Source organism: Ambystoma mexicanum, chromosome 5p (genome assembly GCF_040938575.1).
Source record: "Ambystoma mexicanum isolate Mex_15411 chromosome 5p, UKY_AmexF1_1, whole genome shotgun sequence".
Lineage (NCBI taxonomy): Eukaryota > Metazoa > Chordata > Amphibia > Caudata > Ambystomatidae > Ambystoma > Ambystoma mexicanum.
Genome location: NC_090930.1, coordinates 507,093,145 through 507,115,128, shown reverse-complemented (window position 1 = coordinate 507,115,128; position 21,984 = coordinate 507,093,145). Strand labels below are relative to the sequence as shown.

Sequence of the window (21,984 nt, the reverse complement as noted above, 5' to 3'; positions counted from 1 at the left end):
ACCATGGTGCAGTACAGAGGCCGCCAGCATCGAAGGGGATCCCGAATTACACATACTACTCAATCTCTTTGCTGCTTTAGATTTCATAGACTAGAATTCCCTCCACAACCTTCTCGCTACCTGCATGAGCTTTAATGGAACAGTTGTGCAGTGGTTTGCCTCCTACCTTTACAACAGGGACCAAATCATTCATATGAACCTTAATATATCCTAGCCCTGTCCAATAACCTGCGGAGTCCCACAAGGGTCCATCATGTCCCCCCTTGTCTTCAAAAACTACACGGGACCTCAGTGTTCTCCTCAACACAAAAAAAGTCACCAATGTGCAGATGACATAAAACCTTACCTGAAGTTCAATGGCATCAAAGACATCCATTCATTTAAGCACTGTGTGTTCCTCGTCTAACCATAGATGCCACGTGCCTATGTGAAGCTCAATCAACCAAGACTGACTTCATTCTCCCAGAAAACACCACCAAGCGTGCCTAAGTCCAGAACTGGTTGAGGGACATGAAGATTGATTGCTTCATACTTTAACTCTGACCCACTTTAAATTCTCTCAGCATTGCCATTGACTGTGCACTACCATTCAAAACACAAATTGCCATGAAGGCCACAACATCATGATTCTAGTTTGCACTGTGTTGTGTTTTGTGTTCCCTGCCTTGGTCCTACACGAATGCTTGCCTGAGGAAATGCCTGAAGGAATGTTATGCCTGTGGAATGTTGTGTTGTGAGTGACCCAGTAATCTCTATGAATGTGATTTAGAGTGAAACAGCCTGTTAGTGTGGAGGACTGGTGGATGTCTCCTGTGTACCTTCCTAGTTACTTACCCTTGGACTTACCTGATGTATATACTTTATCACTGGAACTCAGTAAAAAAGTTCACTTCCCTTACTTGAGTATGCGACTTTCATATCACCCCGCAACACACTGCTCTGCAATTCCACTCAATGTTACCCAAGCCCTATTCATCTGCTGGATGCTGGCAATCCTCTACTCGCCACCTTGGCCCCTCTGGAAAACACACCATGCTGCAGCACATCTCACCACATGACTGAGTAAATTCAACTACATCTCTCACATTCTCAAGGAGCCGCACTATCTAACCTTCCAACTAACCCCTGTGTCCCCCTCTGTATCCTAAACCGTTGGAGGCCAACACACTACTTGAACCCAGCACCAGGGTGGAAACAAAGAACATCAATAGGGAAAATCTAGAAACAGGCATCTTCTTGCTACGATCCTTGTGCCTGGAAAAAGTCACAAGCATAGATAAGACATCCCACACTTCAGGAAGGACCTAAAGTCACACCTGTTCAATGAGAATCTTTCTAACTGCTGGTCAGTGCTCTCCATCCCGCCTCTCCCCCTCTGGATGTCCTCCTTCTCCTGCTCACTCTGACCATTGCAACTCCTTAGCTACCCTCACATCTTATCCCTCAGAGTGCATCCACAAATTACAGCTCTCCTTTGCTTTCTAACTAGGTTTGTGCGTTCTAAATCCCATACATACATGCATACATACCATTTCCTTGCAAAGAAACAGGTTAGGCCTGCAAAATTCGTAATTGAGGATGTACTCATATTATATTAGAGAGGACAAAGGCAGTGAATATGGCAAGGGAAATCTCCACAAGATCAGAGAGTAATAGCTTTGAGTCAAACAACATGCACTCAGGAACCAAGACACATGTACACTAAAACCCAGGATGTTCAAGTACAGCGTGATAAGAGTAAAACTATATGAAAAGGGATGTGGGGTAAGTGCTAAGAAGCTCCTTATGATTACAAAGTAATTTGGCAACCAACTTGCCCACAATTGCTGTTACAGGTACTACCAACGCTAATCCCACATACAGGACAAGCAACAACAGGATCTGTGAGCTAACACCCTTTATTGCATAATGTAACTTAAAGACAGTACTCATGAGGATGAGAAATACTACCTGAAATGTCAGTGAAGCCCATGAACCCTGTTGATCAAACAGGGACCCAGAAAGGCTATAACAGCAAAGGGAGGATACCTTAATACGTCAGACTCTGGACAAGGGACAAGTAGGATTAGGGATTAGAGAATAGTGAGGAAAACAAAGGGATTCACACAGGAGCTGGCTACAACAGCATACCACACCTAACAATCAATTGGGAACAAAGGGAGAAGTGCAAGGGAACACCTGGAACAGACTCCAAGAGAAAGTAAAGGAACAGGAGCGAGGAAAATGAAATTACAAGGGCAAAACCTACCAGCTCCCCGCCCAGCGAAGGAAAAGCAAACTGGGGCAAAATGCTAAATGTATAATATGTGGAGTGACTAAAGCATCATGGTTTCACTGCTGAATAGGGCAAAGCCAAAAAATAACACAGACAAACAGAGCTGCACAGTAAAAGGAAAGCACTGAGAAGTGCTGACTGCAAAACAGAGGAAGACAGAAAGGGAATCCAGGAAGCAGAAATTACTAATAAGCAAAGGAAATTCTAAATCCAGGGAAAAGGGAACAGGAAATAAGAAACTAGGAACTATACACTAAGCTAAGAACCAGAAACAAGGGACCAGTCACAAACAGGAACACTGCTTCATTGACCAGCGCTGGACTGAAGCAAATGGAGGGTATGCTGGCTAACGAGCACACGCCTCCGGTGTGCTGCTTGCTGCACCTGCCAGACACAGGTGCTACATATCCTCCAACCAACCTTGTCCTGCAAGGATGGAGATGAAACAGTGGGCCAGGCATTCTGGGAAGCATAGTCTTTTGATTAAGTCAGCATACTGGCTGCCAGAAACCTGGAATGGATCCGGAATGGAAGTAACATGGAAAATACGGATTTAGCGCTCCCAATTCACCACAGCACTGTTGCATAAGGTTCGGAAGGAAAATCTGGTAGGGAATAAATCCCAAATCAGGTCCCCAAGTGGTAGGAAGGGGAGCAAAGGAAGCAAAACATGACAGTTAGTGGTGATGCAAGATGTTATTATTATTATTATTATTATTATTATTATTATTATTATTATTATTATTATTATACATCATTAGATAAATTACTAGCTAGTGAAGAAGTTTCATTCTGAAACACATTTAGCATATGAGTTCATAAAAACCAATGACATTACATCCACATTTGTGAGAAAAAGCTATTTATTTGCATTGCAATTATGATTAATAAATTACATTCCCTGATATACACAGTGAATATATATATATATGTATGTTAAAATCTAATTGAACAAAAGTAATTGTGAAAGTAATGTGCTTTGGGGAAATGTGAGAAATTGTCACCTGGCAAGGGTGTAGAAGCCCTGGCTTCTTTGATTGCATCAACTAATAGAATGATGTGGGTAATTCCAGCACACAAAGGGCGATCTGCTAACCAGAGCTCCCTCTCACAAGCTCCATGCCAAAAGCATAGTGTACACCGTTGTCCTGCTGAAACAGTATTCTGAACCGCAGTGCCTGCTCTCCAGTTACACAAATCAGGTCCAGAGGTCGTTGGTGCCTATTTGACAGCTGTAGTGACAGCCAATTCACTTCAGCGCAGAGGCTGCAAATCTGTTCCAAGACCACATAGTCATGAAGAATTGGTGTTTTAATCTTTAAACATGAAGCCATACATGAGCTTAGGATATGGTCTATAGTAATTAAAATACATATAAGCAGGCACATCAGATTAATAAAAACATGTGTCAGTGCTATGAAGCCAGGGCAGCTGTGAAGGAGTGCGTGTCTTCTGATCAGACAGCCTGACCCTGCCAGCCTGTGAATCAAGATATTGAATGGCTGGGCCTCTCCGTTGATCTGTTTTGAGGTTTAAGTTTGGCAACAACTTTCCCCAGAAGGACAGCCTCCCAGCAGGAGCTTTCCTGGGAAACAGAAAAGAGCAAACCATCCCAAAAAGACTAGCCTAACACCAGGGTGTTGCAAACCAAAAGGGCCATTGATGCGATGGACAAAGGAAAGGGGCAGAGTTAGCATAGACAGAGGGAGCACAGAATAGTTGGATAAAGAATCCACCATCTTGTTTCTCTCTATACCTCCTTCTCCTTCCTGTCTCCTTCACTTCCTTTAGCACAAAGGACTCTAGGTATTATGTCAAAAGGCAAAGACTTGCTCAACTACCAGCCATAGTCGTATTTTGGACATCAATGTGTTGAAGGACACATGCAGGTATGTGCCAGCCTTCCCCGTTTTGTGAGCCGAAGAAAGGGACCAATCATGTCCCTGAGCCCCGGCATTGGGATTCACATAACCTGTGAGCCATGACAAACAGGTTCCCTGTGTTATTTGCCATCAAACTGCTGCAAGACTTGATTCAAGCCTGTTCGACACCATCAAACCAACAGAACCCTCTGGAGCTGCCTTTGGGACTCAACTGCCCCTTTGGTCTCCCTTTGGCCCCTAGAGACTGGTACGTCACCTTTCATCACTTTTCTTACCAGAACACTTCAGTTTTTAAAGAACATTCTGGTGTTTGACCTGTTTGATTTCCCACAGTGATGCATCTTTCTATCTTTGCTTGTTCTGTGTTCTTTCCAAAGGGGCAGGTCTTTGTAGTGTATTGTTTAGTTATTGTTTAGTTATTTATAGACATGGTGTTATTAATTAAAGTATATATATTTTCCCAGAAACTTGATTTGACATTCCATTATTTTGGACTGTTGAACTTTGCTGTTTGGGCCGCTACTGGAACACATTCACACCCCGCGTGAGAGCATAGCTTTCCCTCTGCCCATGTAACCCCAAAAAGTGAGAGAGGTCTATCTCTTAACTGTGCCCGTTTCATCTTTATGATTGGGCTCACTCTTGATTTGTGTAAGTGTGAGTGCTGAGAAGGCAGTTTGTCGACTACCCATTGTTGTAGTCCTGCGGAGGCAGAAGTCATTTTGTCACAGGAAACAAAACATTGAGTATTATGTATTGCAACATTTGCCCTTTAAGCACTTCCCAATAATTTAAATATTTCTGAAAGTGTGCTCAAATAACTTGCATGAAAGGGCTCACCAGATATCATCTTTCTTTAGAGGCTATCAGATCATTGCATTTGTTTTATTTTATTAATGAGCAGTTGTTTTTTCTTTCATTATGTTCCTCTTACATAAGGAACATTTGTCAGATTTGGGGTTTATGCTCTTAAATTGTATTATTTTTGTATGAACAATGATAAGAATTCACATGACACCTAATAAATGAATGTTATTTATAACTGGAAGAAAACAAATGTTGAGAGCATTTTCAGTACAGGCAGACAAGCAGACGAGCACACAATGTAATGTGGACAAATCACGTATGTAAAGCAATGCAAATAAATCACTGATACAATTAGACAAGGGGCCTCATTAAAAGTACGGCAGTGTAGGAAATGTTTTTGTTAATGCAGTGTTAACCGTATCTCTCCAGCCCTAAAATCTCTTCACTGGCTCCTAGTGGCTGCAAGAATCAAGTTCAAGACCCTATGCATGGTCCACAATGCTTTCTGGGCCCGGGGCCCGAAACTACACCCAATTCTCTCTTCCAAAATACCTTCCTTCTCAAGCCCTTCGCTTGAAGGGACGCTTATCCAGGCAGAGAGTGGGGGGTGTAGATCTCTCTCCTCTGCAGTTGTCTGCCTCTGGAATGGCCTCCCTGCTCTTCTCAAACTTAAGCCAAACCACCTGAAGTTCCAGCGCCAGCTCAAAACGTTCCTCTTCTCTCTGATGTCTCTCTCTCCCTCCCCTGCTGACCTGCCTGAACTGCTGCACCTCGCACTCAGGGGCTGTAACTGCAACCTCAATAGTCCTGTGGCTCCTAGCACTTACACAGAGCCACGCTGCCCTGGCTACACTTACTCAGAACAAAGCTGCCCTGTTTCCTTTTTCCCTCTCCCTGGCAACCCCCTCCCCCTTACACTTCTCGTTGTCACACATAGTCTATTAAGGATGTTTGCTTTTTCCTCCCCCTGTCTTCCCTCCCTGGTCTTCTCACGCCTAGAAACACTTTGTACGGGCGCGTTATAAAGGACTTATTATATCCTATCATATCAGAGCTCTCAGGGCTGCAAAGAATAAAAGGTACAGATATTGGCAGAAGTCTCAGTTGGCCTAGTGATAATGCCAGATACAGTGCTGCTTCATCTGTAGATAAGAAAGCTGGTTTGACTGCTAAAAAAAATATTCTTTTGATGATCGAATCATTGATGCGTCCTCCAATTCCATGCAACCTTTTACGATCCTAAAAGAATTGGAAAACCTAACACTTCTTCTGCAGTAACTGTTGTGAAGGATAAAGAATAGTGCACTAAGATCCAAAGGGCCATGTATGAGAAGATTGATAATCTCTGAGTCCTAGCACATGATAAGGCCTTTGCACTTCCTCCTCCTGAGATGTGTCCTTCCCCCTTTACCAGTATACCTCTCTTTGGGATTAGAGAGGTGTTTTGTGAAGATATCATTGAAGTTCTGCGTGGCCTTAAGCCCACAAGCTGTCCTGACGGTCCTTGCCCCTCTGGTGTCGTTAAGAAATGTGTATCTTTTTTTGCCTTGGCTATTGCTACTTTTGTTAATCAATATTTGGTAAATTCAGGTTCCAGCATATATTTAAAAAAAATGGATTACTCCTTTAATTAGGAAACCAACTCTGGATGCTGATGTTGCATCTAACTACAGACCTATAGCCAACACTCCTTTTCTTTTGAAAGTATTGGACCAGATAGCTTACCTTCAAATCCAAGCCCATATTTATACGCACAACCTACTTGCATCTAAACAATTGGTTTTTCGGGCTTCTCATAGCACTGAGTAAGCTTTACTAGATGTAAAAGCTAATATGCTTGCCAATACAGACAAAGGGTGCATTTCCCTTCTGCTTTTATTGGATTTATCTTCTGCCTCAATTTAGTGGATTTTACTCTACTTCGTAATAGAGTTCATGCTGATGCCTTTTTTATCAGACTCTGCTGCCTCGTGGATTGTATCTTTTTTTATCTGAGAGAGAGGCTAGAGTATTTTATCGTTATGTGGCAGCTGATTCTGTTCCCTTATTATGTGGTGTCCCTCAAGGGTCATGTCTTTCGCCTACTCTTTCTAATATATTTTTAAAACCTCTGTTTGACTTACTTGACAAGATTGGTATCCAGTACACAAATAATGCTGATGACACACAAGTAATGTTCAAATTGTCAGGTATTTATGATGAAGATGTTTCGAGGATTAATGTTGTCTTCAATATCATACAGAGCTGGGGGGACATAATGGTCTTGCTCTAAATGATGCCAAGAAGGGGTTCTTGCTGGTTGGTTCTCAACCCAGACTTAATAGTCTCTCAGCATAATACAAAAAATGTAACATCGCTGGTTGCATGATTGTCGTTGGTTCTAAAGTCAAAACCCTTGGGGTTATCTTGACTCATCCCTTTCAATGCAAGATCATGTAAACTATTTTGTCATATTATCTTAGAATTTTGAGCAAAATCTGTCCACTCATCTCTGCTGAAAACTGTGCTATATTACATATGGCCATAATTGGGGTACGGATAGAATACTGACATGTATCTTACAATGAAGTATCTTCAAGCTGCAAATGACCCAAAATCATTCTGTTAGGATAGTAGCAGGCCTTAATAGGAGTGACCATGTCACTTCCGCAAGGCAAGCACTACACTGGCTCCCTGTCAAGGGGCACACACAATTTAGGCTGCTCTTAATTCTTTATGATTGCCTTTCTGGCAAGTCCCCTGACTATCTGAAACAAAGATTGAATATTTATCAGAGCAGGCAGGTACCAAGATCGAAAAATAGCAATTTTCTTTTGATACCTTTTGATTGCAGGAAAATGCTTCTTTGATTTTCTTGCCCCCAAATTGTGGAATACCCTTCCTGTTTCCTTATGGTTTGAGACCACCCTCGATGGTTTTAAGAAAAAACTCAAAACCTTCTTTTTTATGTAGTTTTATGTGCGCAGTCATCTTCTACTGCTACTGTTTAGTAGTGGTTTTATTAGTTATTGTATCACTTTTGTTTTATGTGATTTCATTCTGCTCCCCCAGTCACCTGTTTTAACCTGTTCTATTTCTTTTATGTGGGTTTACTTAGTGTTGGCTCCATCTTGTATGTTGTGTTTTTACTGCCTGTACCTGTTATTAGCACCCGTTTACCTAAGGGCTTAAGGTGCATTACACGAATATAAATAAATATATATATATATATACATCTTTGAGCTTTGTAATAACTTACAATCCACATTGCTTTCAAGAGGTTTGTGGCTGAAACCTCTTTTAAATGTAACAATTTTCTTTTTCATACGATACGTTTCTTCCTCCATTTAGCTCTGGTCTTTAGTTCCCCAAAGTGGTACTTCTTGAATATGTATAATTTTCCAATTGCTTTTTCTTCTCAAATGTTCAGTAGGGGAATTATTTTCCTACAAATTTCCAGCCCCTCCGTGTCCGCTGTGATTTTGTATGTTTGATGCATATAATGTAGTTTGCTTTGATACCATTATCCAAGTAGGAAAGGAATCTACTCAATGGCAAACCTCCTTAACTCCTCTCATTTAGATTGCAACGAGTCTTCTTTCCTTTTTGATGAGGGGTTTGTGTAGATGCCTTGTTTCTTTGATTTTGGGGTACATTTTGTGTTAATAAATAGATTGTATATCCTGGTCTTAAACCCTCTATGCTTTCCTTTGAGAATCCTCATGCTTGGGCTGTTTAGTTATCACCTAATTTTCTAATGTGGACATGAGCAGTCATGTCAATTGAATGTATGCAATGTAGCTTTGAAAAGTTGTTGAATTAAGGCAATGCTATCTGCGGTTCTAAAGTAAAACAGTGACATCGAAATACAGTGGATCTTCCTGTAATCAGCTAAATGCTATCTACATTATGGAAAATATGCATTACACTTACCGGTTAAAGAACGGTATAGTTTGGGCCTCTTTCCAGATTCAGTATGTTGTGAATAAGGGTCTTCCCTCTGTGGGTAAAAAAAATATGATACATTTTGTTAACGCATTGATGAACAAGGTCACAAATTAAATGGGAACATAGAATCCAAGTTTCATTCCTAAAATATATATTTTTAAACATTTGGATCGATTTAAGAAACGTATTTTGAATTATTGATCTGAAATCTGAAAAACAAAAGTGCCTCTTATAAATATGAATAAATATGCAACTATAGACAGTAAAACATGATTCAAGGTGCATTAAGAAAGCCATTACAAAAGACCCCAAAATGACACACATGATTTCTATGCAACCCCCACGTCACTGTTTGGGAATCCACACATGAGATCACAGATGAAATAAGATGACACCATTAACGACTTTGTTGTTGACAGATTAAATAAATTACACCATGGAAGACTTTGCGTCCTAGACAAGGTCTGATGCTTGTGTACCTTTTTTTCTCACTCTCCTTAAACCACGTGGAAATAGAGGAAGACGTGTGAATTACTTTTTGAGCACACAAGAGAAACCTGCCATGTGTGAGCCCAGTGTTGAATGCATCTCGAACCAGTATATGAGCACTGGAGATATTCTGCAGAAGGTTTCTTAAAAACAACTGAATAAGAGATACGAGTGGCTCAGATGTTTTAAGAAATTTGAAAGCACATATGTATGTGGTGTTAAATGAGAAATGGCACTTTGGGGGATTCCGCCACTGTCTACCACATCTTGACTGAAGTTTAATAGAAAGTAAATTCGGAGTTTCTAGGAACAATTAACTAAGATTGGTCACGCGGAGCCAGGAACCTCATGCAATCCATTGCAACCATTGTAATTTGTTATTTATAACGTGCTTAATACCCAGAGTTTTCTAAACGTGGACCCGGGGATAGAGCTTGTGTTGCTCCGCGTCATCTTGCTTCCAAAGCGAACGTGTTGCCCCTGAGCTATCCTCCCGAGATTTACATGTCCACCAATACACCATTTTCATATGCAACATTTATGTTCAAATGTTAGAATAATCTTCATTCAGAGGGCAAGAGGAATATTTTTTAATATAGCAGAGTTGGTCTTGAGGTAATGCTGGCACAGCATGGTTTACATAGAAGTTGGTGAAGACATTGCCACACCGATACTGTGGCCCTTGCCTGCACAGGTGAAGATTACTAATATTGACCACAGGAATTCTTAATAAACTCTCAGCTCACAATTATTTTGAGACAGACCAGCTCACAGGGCAAACTTTATATAGACTTAATAAATAATGTCCCGAAGGTGTGTTAATGATAGGTATGCAGATAGTGACAATTCTCACTGCTCACTTTCTTGTGGTGTCCATCAGGCCCCGCCTTGTCCCTGATGTTGTTTAACATCTATATTCGGCCGTTGATTACGCTCATCTGCTCCCATGTCTTCCGGTGCTACACTTATGCTGATGACACCCAGATCCTGGTGTGTTTAGATCTTGACCGAACTGAGGTGTCTTTTCGGCTATATGAGTGCCTGTGGGCCAAGGGAGATTGGATGGGCCGCAACTGGTTGAAGCTCAACGGGGAAAAGACAGATTCTGGTGGTGGGTTCCCCTCCGATCCTTCTCTCTGGTCTCCTTGCTTCTGGCCCACGCCTTTGGGTGATCTACCTTTCCCTGTAACAGTGGTTAAGAAATTGGGAGTCCATCTCTCTGCCTCACTGTCTATGGCCACCCAGTTGAGTGCAGTTTGCAAAATAGGCCACTTTCTGTTATGGGTGCTGCACAAGGCGCTGCCTTTTTTACCTGTCCATCTGCACCCTCGGGTGGTTGCCTCTGTGGTGATCAGCAGCCAGATTGACTACTGTAATGCTTTCTTCCTGGCCCAACATCTTGGGCTCATACATCGATTATAGCTTCTTCAAAATCTGGCAGCTAGGGTGGCTATGTCCACCCCTTATGGATCTCACATCAGTCCTGTACTCTACAACTTGCATTGGCACCCTGTGGCCAAAAGGATTGAATTTAGGCTTTGTGCCTAGTTCATAGTGCTTTTGATGGTCAAGGCGGGGATTACCTGTGAAATATATTTCCGCATTATTTCCCGGGTCGTTTCCTTCATTCCGAAAAGGTATACCTAGTTGCGATACCCAAATTTCATCTCTGTAGCGTGGGAGAGCTAGCTTTTTCGGTCTCTACTGCTATATAGTGGAACAACTTGCCTTTATCGCTTTCGTCGACTCCTTAAAGCCCGTCTTTTTTAGGCTGCTCATATTGTTACTGTACAGTGGCTTTTTGTTTTGTTTCGCTCTCTCCTCCCGCCAAGATGTCCTTGGGTGGTTATGCGTACTATAAATCTTCTTAACATAGCATAACATACCATAACATAACATACCATAACAACCCCACAGTGCTGCATATCTAAAGGCCTTTGATTCTATTGAGGAGGGAAATGGCCACGGTTGGTGTAGACAGAGGGAGCTATTTACAGCTGGAGGAAGGTTCCACCATTTTGTTTCTTTCCGCCTCTAACTTTCCTTCCTGTCCCCTCCACGAGCATTAGCACAAAGCACTTTGGGTGTGTTGCTAGAAGGCACTTGTTCTAAGAACAGGTATTGGACCCCTAAAACAGGCTGGCTTTAATTCAATCACTGGTGGGCTTTCGCCTTTAAAAGAAGTGACCTCCCACTCCATCTCTGATTCACTTTTGGACAAACACTTAAGGAAGAATTAATTGCCCTCTTTTGGGAGAGCTGATTTTTCCAACATCCTCCACCAGTGAGGTGAAGACTGAGTGTCTAAAACAGAGGCTTGCTCTGTTCCCTGCCTATCTGTAGAAAGCATTGAGGGTGACCTGCTGCTGGAACAGGACCTACATCCCTGCCAGTCACACTGCTGCCCAGATACTCATCGTGGTGAAGAACATCTGTAATTGTGCACCATCCTTCCGAGGATTGGGATCCCAAGAACAAGGACTACACTTGTACCTGAGACCCCTTAAAGTAACTCACAGCACCTGTGAAGGTAAAACAGACTGTATCCCTGTTTTTCATTGCATCAAATTGGTCAAACTATCATCAATCCTGGTTAACTGCATCTCATACCATCAGGACCCTCCGGAGCTACTGTTGGCACTCACCCATTCTTCAAACTGCTGATCTGCACGTTCAAACCTGGCCGCTGCTTCACCATGCTAACTGAGTATGTCATTGCCACAGCTCGAATTACATGCTCTTTGTTGCATCTGTCACCTTACATCGGTCACTCACTCCACCATGCTCTTCACTGCCAACCGCACTCGGCAGTCGAACCGACCCTGATGGGCCATTGAGCCCTGACCATCAAATGCTGCACTCTACCACTTGAGCTGAACTGTGCCTCTAGTCTCCAGCATCTTCATCATCTTCAAACATTGAGCCGACCCTGGCAGGCCACACGATCTGCTTTTCTTCAAGCGTCGCCTTTGAACCGCAACAAGCTCCTTTTGGACCCCTGCTTGATACCGTTGCACGCATAGACCAACATGACCGCTGGACTCAAACTGCTCTGAACAGCATGGAACAGCCTGTTTCATCATTGTCAACCACCACGAAAGCTCTAATGATCCATAACTGCCCCCATGGTCCATTTTGGGCCCTAGAGACTGGTTAGGTAACTTGTGCACCTCTTCTTCAGGATATATTCTTTTGAAAATAACATTGTGGTCATTGAAATTGCATTTCACCCCTGTATTGTCACTGAGAGTGCTGCCTTCTCTCTTTTTTGCATATTCTCTGTTCTTTCCATAGGGTGGAGTTTTGTACTAATTTTCTATTTAATGTCCTGCAGGTGGTGTGCTTAATTAAAGTATACATATTTTGTATAGCACCTTGCTTGGACAATCCCTTTATCTTGGACTGTTATACTTCGCTGTTTGGGTTGCTACTGAATCACATTCGCAGCACTCTTGAGAGCATCGCCTTCCCCTACCCAGGCTACCACAAAAGACAAAGGAGGTTTATGTCTTAACTGTGTCTGTTTTACCTTTATGATTGGGATCACTGTTCATTTGTAGAAGTGTGAGGGCAGTATCATGTCAACATACCAAACATACTGGAATGGATGTCCTGCAACGTGCTAATGCATACCTTTGGGTTGAAGACCCATATCATGCCATTGGTGGTGTGGACATGCATTTTACATAATCACAGCACCTTTAGTAAATCCCACCACTTACCGGGAGCTCCAATAGCCTCACCTCTTCCAGATTACCATAGTTTGCTGATGCTACAAAGAGGAAAAAGTATGGAATACATGATAAACTTTTGTCAATGTGACAATTGTCCGTGTCGCACTTAAAAGTGAAGGCGAGAGCCCAAGTTTCACCATTACAGCAGATTGAGAACAAGTAATTCTACCCTAGGTGATCGGTGAAGTTCATGGAAAGATCAGAGTTAGCATGCCTAGCATGAAGAGCAAAAGTAGTAAGAAGGAGTATGTCCCCTAAGATGTCAAGAGGGTATTGGTGTGTCAGAGCAAGGTCATCGCCTAAGGTTAGTTACTGTACTGCACAGTGTGTAACGGTCCGGTGTTCCCGTATCATAAACTAGTCTGATAAGGGGGTCCATACTGTATGTGTGTGTTCTTTACCCAGGGTGATCCCAATTTGTTATCAGCTTATCCACCAAAGACACTATTTCTCAATGCAGAGCCTTTTCAAGGGTGTCACTTGGTTTGGTCTCATTTCCTCTGTCGCCATAAGCCCCCGTCTTTCAATAGGATCACCTTCTCAGCAGTCATGCACTCACCACCAAAGAAATGTTCATCTCATTGACTGAAATGGGATCCCTAGAAGCACCACCCAAGCCATTTAACTTCACCCTTCTCTGTATACTACGTCAACAGCAATAGCATACAAACGACATTAACATGGTTTCAGTTCAATTTAACACCAAACCCTCAGCTGCCCCTACCAGTGCTGGATCTCATGCCACAAAACATCTTGAAGGAGACTGCATGCCAAGCAACTGGATGACATCCCTGAGTGGGTGAAAGGGCAAATGAAGCTAAAATGCAGATGACACACTCTGTACTGTTTAATTTATAGCGCCTCAAAATGAGCAAACTGCAAAAGATTACATTTTATGTTTTTAACAGTCAGAAAGCAAGGGCTCACATTCATGTATCCGCTATCCGCCCACCAGTATACTAATTAAGCTCGAGTAACTCGCGCAAAACCGGAGATCAGTTTCTAAACACGGGCCGGCATTTGACATCTGCGGTTCTGCGTTGTTATGTTTTCAAGCCAAATGCGTTGCCCGTGAGCTATCCTCCGGCACAATATGCTGGACAATTAGGCCGAATTGAAATTGTTAGAGAACGGTTTGAATGTAATAGCTCAAACATCACCTGTTTCAAACGCAGTTTTAAAACAGAATTCAGGCGGTAATCCATACTTCATGTTGCCCCAGCATACATGTAATAACATATTGGTCCTCAGTAGAATCACATTCTCGTCTTTATTAGAAAATGATCTGCTAGCAGTAAAAACAATGGATGTATAGCAGAAACCTGCGTTTTCTGGAGAAACAAATCATTCAAAGCAGACACATTATACTGAAGAAATAGTACCTGCCCAATACATTCTGCCTCAGTGGAAAACGAAACCATCACAAACACTGTGCAAGGAGAAATGATATAAGTTGTATTTACTGTGTGAGGAACTATAATGACTATCACACAGCTACTGCGCTCGAACGTTTTCTATCAGAATTGCTGGGCCGATATAAAATGCCATTAGAATTCTTGGATGTGTGCTGCCAAAACGTAACACCTCAGTATGCCAGATATTATGAGTAAGACACAGTGCTGTTTACTAGTGTTCCGTGTGTACATACTAGTTGTACATGTCACCCATACACCAAAATGGTTCTCACACTCTCTCTCTGTCTCCAGTGCTTTAAGTGGGGTAAGAAATCGAGGGGGGACCCTCGTTTGGGGGCGTGGCTTCCATTGTGGGCGTGGCCTAAAAGTGCACAAATCAGAGTAAGGTGCGCAAACAAATATATAAATGTATTTGAGAATGTATATATTTGTTTGCGTACTACTATGGTTTGTGTATTTTTCAAGCCTTCGTTTATATACATAGCAATGTTACATATTTCTATGTTTATAAAAGGTGGCTTGAAAGTGCACAAACCATAGTAAGTTACACACACTTGTGTGCTTACCTTACTATGGTTTGTGTACTTTTCAAGCTGCCTTTTATAAACATAGACATTTGTAACATATATCTATGTTTATAAAAGATGGTTTGAAACGTAGGCATCTTTTATAAAGCGTTGAGGACGGACAAAACCCAAGGTGACTTTCGTCGACAAAGCTTTATAAAAGATGCCTTGAATTGTGTACGATTCAAGCCGTCTGTTATAAACATAGACATATTTCTACGTTTATAAACGTACACAGTTCAATGCATCTTTTATAAAGCCTTGCCAAAGGAGAAAGGCGCCTTGGTCTCAGTGATCTCTGCTCAGAGCAGAGATCACAGACCCCGACGCGTCTTTCGCCCTCTGCGAACCCGCGGTTCCGTGATCTAATCTGCATATTAGATCATGGAGCCCGCAGGTTCGCTAAGGATCAGTGACCTGTGAGGGCAAACAAAGGGACTCTAACTTCCTATGATGGCCCTTCAGATGAGGGGTCATCAGAGGAAGTTAAAGTGACTGACGGAAGTGCCAGCCAGTCACACCAAAGCTGTGCCTGGCTGGCACTTCTGTCGCTTGCCTGACGTTAAAGTGGCGGGTGCATCTCCCGTCGTGGCTGCGGCCGCAGCGGGATAATGCGTCCTGCCATGGCGTGGTGGGACAGGGGGGCCCCGGCAGGGCCCCAGCTCACCCCCACTTTTTGGAGACTGTCTGTCCCTGTCTCCCTGTCTCCCTGTCTGTCTCCCTCTACATCTATGTCACTCTTTCTGCGGCCGATCGTCTGCTTGCTACAGCCATCTGAGGTTTTGCTGAAAGCAGTGTGAGAGGAGAAAAGATCTTAGATATCTTGAAGGGTGGAGTGCTTTGTATTTGTGCTCAGAACTAGAATAAGAGCAGCAACAACCAAGGCCTCCCGAAGTTGCTGCATGTTGGATATTTGGAGACATACTTTGTCAGTGCGTGTATCCTGCAGGTATGTGACCATCACACTGAGGAGCATTGCCCATATGGGGAGGTTATGAAGATGTGGAGGAGCTCTGCGGTTGGTACTGAGGTTCTGAGAAACCTGTAGGGGACTGCAGGCCCAGGCAACAGAGACTACATATGTGTGTGTTATTTTCTATCTTTTGTTGAATTATTAATGTTATGTGTATAGGGTACAAATGTTCTGCAGCACAAACCATGAATGATTTGGCTGGATGTAAAATGAAACATTACCTTGGTGCGCACAGAAGAAAAAGATCATTGGGCCTCATTACGAGGTTGGAGGCAGCCATGGAGCTATTTGCTCCATGGCTGCCCCCAAAACCCTTCCGACTCCGCCCTGGTGAATGGAGCAATTACCGGTCCATTCCAAGGTTGGAGGGACCAGTAATTCCCCATTCGCCAGGGCCATTCCCCATTCCCATTTGACCCCCCGTAGGGCTCAATGGGAATGGGACAGGCGCCAATAACGGTACCTCAAATTGTGGTACCGTTATTAGCTCTAGAGTCCCTTTGTGGGTCCCGTCCTTAACGCCTGCAAAAACCACGCGTTAAGGAAAGACCCGCAAAGGGAACTCGTAGTAGGGAGGTAAGGGATTACCGGCACCAGTGCCCTTACCGGTGCCGGTAATCCCTTACCTCCCACCTCGTAATGAGGCCCATTGTTTTTAATATGGGCACAACCTCTTTCAAGATGAAAGGACATTTTGAGAGACAAAATGGTGTGTTTTTAGCTAAAGAAGTTGTTAAAAAAAAGAAAATTATACAATTGTAGTAACATTATAAACTGGCTGTTTTAAAAAAAAAATACCTTTTCTAATGACCACATTCAGTCAGGGGTCAAGTCCTAAAAAAAGTGGGGGACTCATTAACATGCTGAATGCTGAATGGGATCAGACGTCACAAGAAATTAGCATGTCAAGGTGAAATATGCTCATTTCATTCTATTGGCTTTGCATAACCATACAAATTGCACAGGACGAATGGCATTTGCCTATCATAATATCGAGACACACACAAAGCCAAGAGAAGATACTTTCTGACCAAAACCAATAAAATGTGTGCATGTTTTAAACTCCAAGAATCAATACCAATATTTTCCTTGGAACACGCAGTCCTGAAACGTGACATTTCAACTTCAGTTGTCTGCTGTTTCTCATCAGGTTAAATGGTGCAGTGGTGAAGTTCCCGGTATGCAAACCTGGCGATCAGTCTGAGCTCAGCATAAATTCAGTAAAGGCAGCCAATGTTTTTCATTTTATGCACGGCCTCTAAAAAAACTGGGGGATGGCTAATGCCGTCCACCAACATAAACCCTCGATTTGAGCCCTGCATTTAGTATTTATTGTATTCATAAAAATGTAACACTTATTCCTCTGAGCACAGTACATCGTCAAAAACCTAAAAAAGTAGCCTGGACTCCTTTTATACTTCTTCGAAAAAGCTATGAGGAAGAAGAAGAGGACAAATAGTACCAATCTTGGTTCCTGTCCACTTTGCATAAAATCAAAGTGCATTTTGGGCACCCAAACATAACCACCAATCTTTATATTTGACAAATGTTTCTGTGATAAAAAGAGATTTAAGCTTGAATCACATAATGCACACTGAGCTTGGTGCTCATTTCATTTTTCACGTCACTCACTGTGATGGATTGTCATCTACAAGGGTGTGAATGCCCTAGTTTTTTTTAATTTGTATTAACATATAATGATGCAGTTAAATCTGTTTCTGAAAGGTTTGTCTGCTAATCAGACCCCTTTTCATAAATGTTCCATGCCAAAATCATAATACTAGCATGTGCCTTTGCTGAGAAACACCCTCACTCATCTCCGCATTGGCACATAGCAGGCTCAAAGGTCAAATGGGCATTCCTGACTGCTGCTTCAACACAAAGTTCCAGCAGGCAGAGGTGACCTTTTAATCTTCTGCACATCTGAAATCAATTCTAATGTGTGTATGCCCTAGTGACTTTGGTGGCATGTAAATCTGAGGTCTGGAAAGAAGCTGTCAGAATAAGTGGTGAGGATTGAGCAAATTCTTTGTCTGGCACACCAAAGAAAAGATTTGAAAACTGCCAAGCTGAACCAAAGTAGGTTAAGCAGGTTTTTTGGTGAGGTAAGGAGGCGGCAATTCCATTCCAACAACTCACTAGCTTGTAAGCTATGTCTATAAAACTGTATTATAACTTGGGATAATCTATAATTGTTTTGTGTTGCGACCTGACATTTATTTTATTGTTGAGTTTTGATAGTTTGCAGCACCCAAGAGATAGCCTTGACTGTTATTGTCAAGGATCTTTGTTACATATAGCATCATATAAAAAGGAAATTAGAGACACGGCTTTAAAGATGGCACAATGGTTTTGACACATTGAGACACTATGCTTGGGAAATTCAAAGAGAGACATTGGTGCTCACTTTCCTCCAAAGGAGGAAGGGAAAGAGATTGACCCCTTTCTGTCAGGAAAGATGAAAACCATGCCAGGACTGGTCCAGGGAGGCCTGCTAGGGCCATGCGGGACAGCAGAATGGGGTGGTCGACAGTGTCGAATGCTGCAGAAATATCTAGTAATATCAGTGCTCCTACCCCACCCTGGTCAACCAGTATAGTGAGATCATCAACTGCCGACACCAGGACACTCTCTGTCCTCTGTCCACGCCAGAAACCCGATTGAAAGGAGTCAAAGAATAAAGATGATTCAAGAAACGCGGACAGCAGGGGGGAGACCAAAGATTCCAACAGCTTCATAAGAAATGGGAGAAGAGAGATGGGACGATAATTAGCCAGAACAGAACAAAAGAAAAACTGATTGTTGCCAAGCAGTGGCCCTATAATGTACTCCTTGGGGGATGAATAGTCCCAAAGAATTCAGCGGTCTAAGTAATGGAGCACCCTACGATAGTTAGCCAGAACAGAAACATCCAAAGATGGCTTTTTGAGAAGAGGAATAACAATGGCTTGTTTTAGTTCTTTAGGGATAAAGCCTAGCTGGCAAGATTGATTAACTGCCATCTTAAGCCAAGGGATAATGGTGGGCAGAATATCTTTGAGTACCTTAAATGGAATGGGATCCGAAGGAGATGCTGATTTAAGTTGACCAGCTGCTTTAAAGACAGCTTTAGCAGAGAATTCAGGAAAAGAAGACCACCCCTGGGCACTCTGGGTCTCCAAATCATTCATTTTTAGATTAGCACAGCTAGTCATATTAGTTTCTTTAACTCTACGAATATCTGTTATCTAAGTTATGAAAATCTCAGATAACAGGTCGCAGCGAGATTGAGTCGCAAACACACGAGGTGCATTACGAGCAGACAAGGAAAAAGACTTGATTTGACTACTGAAAAGAGTTCCCTAGACTGATCGAGAGCTGATTCAACCTTGGGCGTAAAGAATGCCTGCTTAGCAGTCCGAATAGCCACATAGTATTCACGAGTGAGCTGTGAAAAGACAAATTTCTTCTTGTGACAGTTTGACAGGCTCCACTTTAGTTCGGCCCGCCTTACTTCCAAACAGGCTGCTCTGAGTTCATCAGAGAACCAAAGAGCAGGTCGATATTTTTTGGGATGGGATGCCTTAAAAGGGTCCACCAAATCAGCTGCTTCCAGCAGCGTCTAAGATAGAAAAGAAAAATCCACTTGAGTGGCGGTTTGACATATATCATTAATAAAAGATTCCATGTGAGCCAAATCCGCTGAATGCCAATTGAGCTTCAAAATAGCAGTGGGAAAAGGATTCGAGGAGGTGTATGTGCAGTCCACCTCAAATTATATTAAATAGTGGTCTGACCACAAGACATGCCTAATAGAAGCAACCAGAATACTAGATTCTTTCAAAAAATCAGATCAAGGATGCCACCCAACACATGGGTAGCTTCATGCACAAACTGATGATGACCAAGGTCGTTCAGAGATGTAAAAAACAGGGGGCGAGCATAGGTGCTTGTGGGGCATTATACCTAATATTAAAATCACCTAACATCGCTAAATTACTAAATATAACTTGCAGCAATGCTGCCAGTTCCAAAAAAGGAGTATGCAAATGGGCATAAGGGCCTGGTGGCCTGTAAACAAAGCAAAATAGATAGAATGAGAAGCATTAACTGTCATGCGCACCAATAAGGCTTCCGTTGTTAAGCTGTGCGGTGGGGAACCACATAGAACCTTAAAAAAGATTTAAACAGGATGGCTATCCCTCCTCATGGATGGAGAGCAATTCGATCAAGATGGAGTATATAATACCCATCGGGGAGCGTTTGCATGAGTGTGGGTGAAGAACTATCTGATAGCCACGTCTCAGTGAGGTACATGACTTCGTGGATTGAACCTGCAGAAACTCATAAACGGAGGGGGTATGAGCCACCAAAGAGCATGTGTTAAGCAGGCAGGCATTAAGGGAGGGCTACCCCGTAATGACTTTGGCTGCTGCAGCAGCACCAATAGTGCTAAATCCCATCGGAAATTCTGTACCTAAGGGGGCCAGGGCCACCACGGCATCACAAGACAATTGTGGCATGACTAAGGAGTCAGGGCCAGGAGTAATGGCCGCCTGGGCCATCTGTAGCCTGGACGGGCCCAGATGGGCTTAACTTAGTTGCAACGTCAGCGCAACAGACTATCTCCTGCTGTGCACAACTGCTGCACTGTCTGCATCCTACTGCATTAAATGGACATATGGTATTACTGAGGCCAATCCTGTCTCACTAGCAATAGGCAGTGAGAACAGACTGCCCCCAGTTGCTGAATAAATGTAGGTAAGAAACTAAAAGAGAGACTAGCAGTGACCGGGCACCAGCCTCAGTATCCTCTGAGTCCAGGCACCCTCCGCCAGTGCAGCCTGGCACACAAGGAAATAAAGTAGGTGAAATGAAATAAAATCAGATCAAGGAAAACAAATTTTAAAAAATGTAATAAAAGTGCTAAATTCTTAGCATGCTTGCAAGTAGTAGGCGTCCAAACACCCGTCACAGCCCGGGTGTTAGCCTGGAGCCTAAAAGGAGAATATAACGTGATGATAACACAAATAATAATAAAATAATATAATAATAGCAAAAAAAGGCACAGAGGCTAAAAGCTGTACCATGTCAATCCCTGTACTGTGTCAATCCCATGTGAATGGGTGTGCCCTTTGATTTCTGTTCCCTGGATAGCTTCCTGTGGAGTGGCTGTCTCACTGGGGAGGATGGTGCCTGTCCTCATATGGGGCCAAAGAAATGCAATCCCTAAAGCTATAGTCCTGCTAGCAGTAGCAAAGACAACCTGTCTGGGGAGAATGCACATTCACCTTTCACAGCTGAGCTGGCCTCACAGTGCTGACACGTGTGTAATATCAAACTAATGTGGCTGTAATAATTATGGGAAATTCTATAACACAGGTATGGCTTGTATTTAAGAGGTATCTGCCACCTGGACAATAAACTCATAATTATAGGTTATTGGTACAGGGGTGCATGTCTTAATTGAACTCTCTGTGCGGCAGAGACTTGGCTGTCACTGCAGCTGTCAATGGGTATTTGTGTCCTTTGAACCTGCTCTGGCGCCACTGGTAGAGGAAGGGATGCAGATTGGGATACCGATGCAACCAAGCACATGTACACACTATGCTTTGGCATGGAGCTTATGAAAGGGTAATCTCATCAGCAGATTTCACTTTCAGAGATGGAATAACCCCCCATAATTGTTTTAACTTATAAAAATTAAAACAGCCAGGGCGTCTACACCCTTGTCAGCCGGAACTTCCTCAAAAACTAATGGCGAGGTAAACGCAGAATAAATGAAGCGATTGGCAGAGTTACTGTACAGGTGCCAGTAGAAATGGCATCATTACAACTTAAAACATACAGGGCCTCATTACACGGTAGGCGGTAAGGGTTTACCGGTACCGGTATTTTACCGGTACCGGTAAATCCTTACCACCTTACTACGAGGT

At 42.9% G+C, this 21,984-nt stretch overlaps 1 protein-coding gene across 1 annotated transcript in view; it reads right to left on the bottom strand.

Annotated features, from left to right (window-relative positions):
- The window catches only part of LOC138481050 (sodium/hydrogen exchanger 2-like), a 1,286,045-nt gene that overhangs the window by 69,162 nt on the left and 1,194,899 nt on the right, over positions 1 to 21,984 (bottom strand). Inside the window, exon 11 of the mRNA XM_069612916.1 lies at positions 8,878 to 8,944. Coding sequence (XP_069469017.1) covers positions 8,878 to 8,944 — 67 coding nt within the window. The remainder of the gene's footprint in view (positions 1 to 8,877; positions 8,945 to 21,984) is intronic.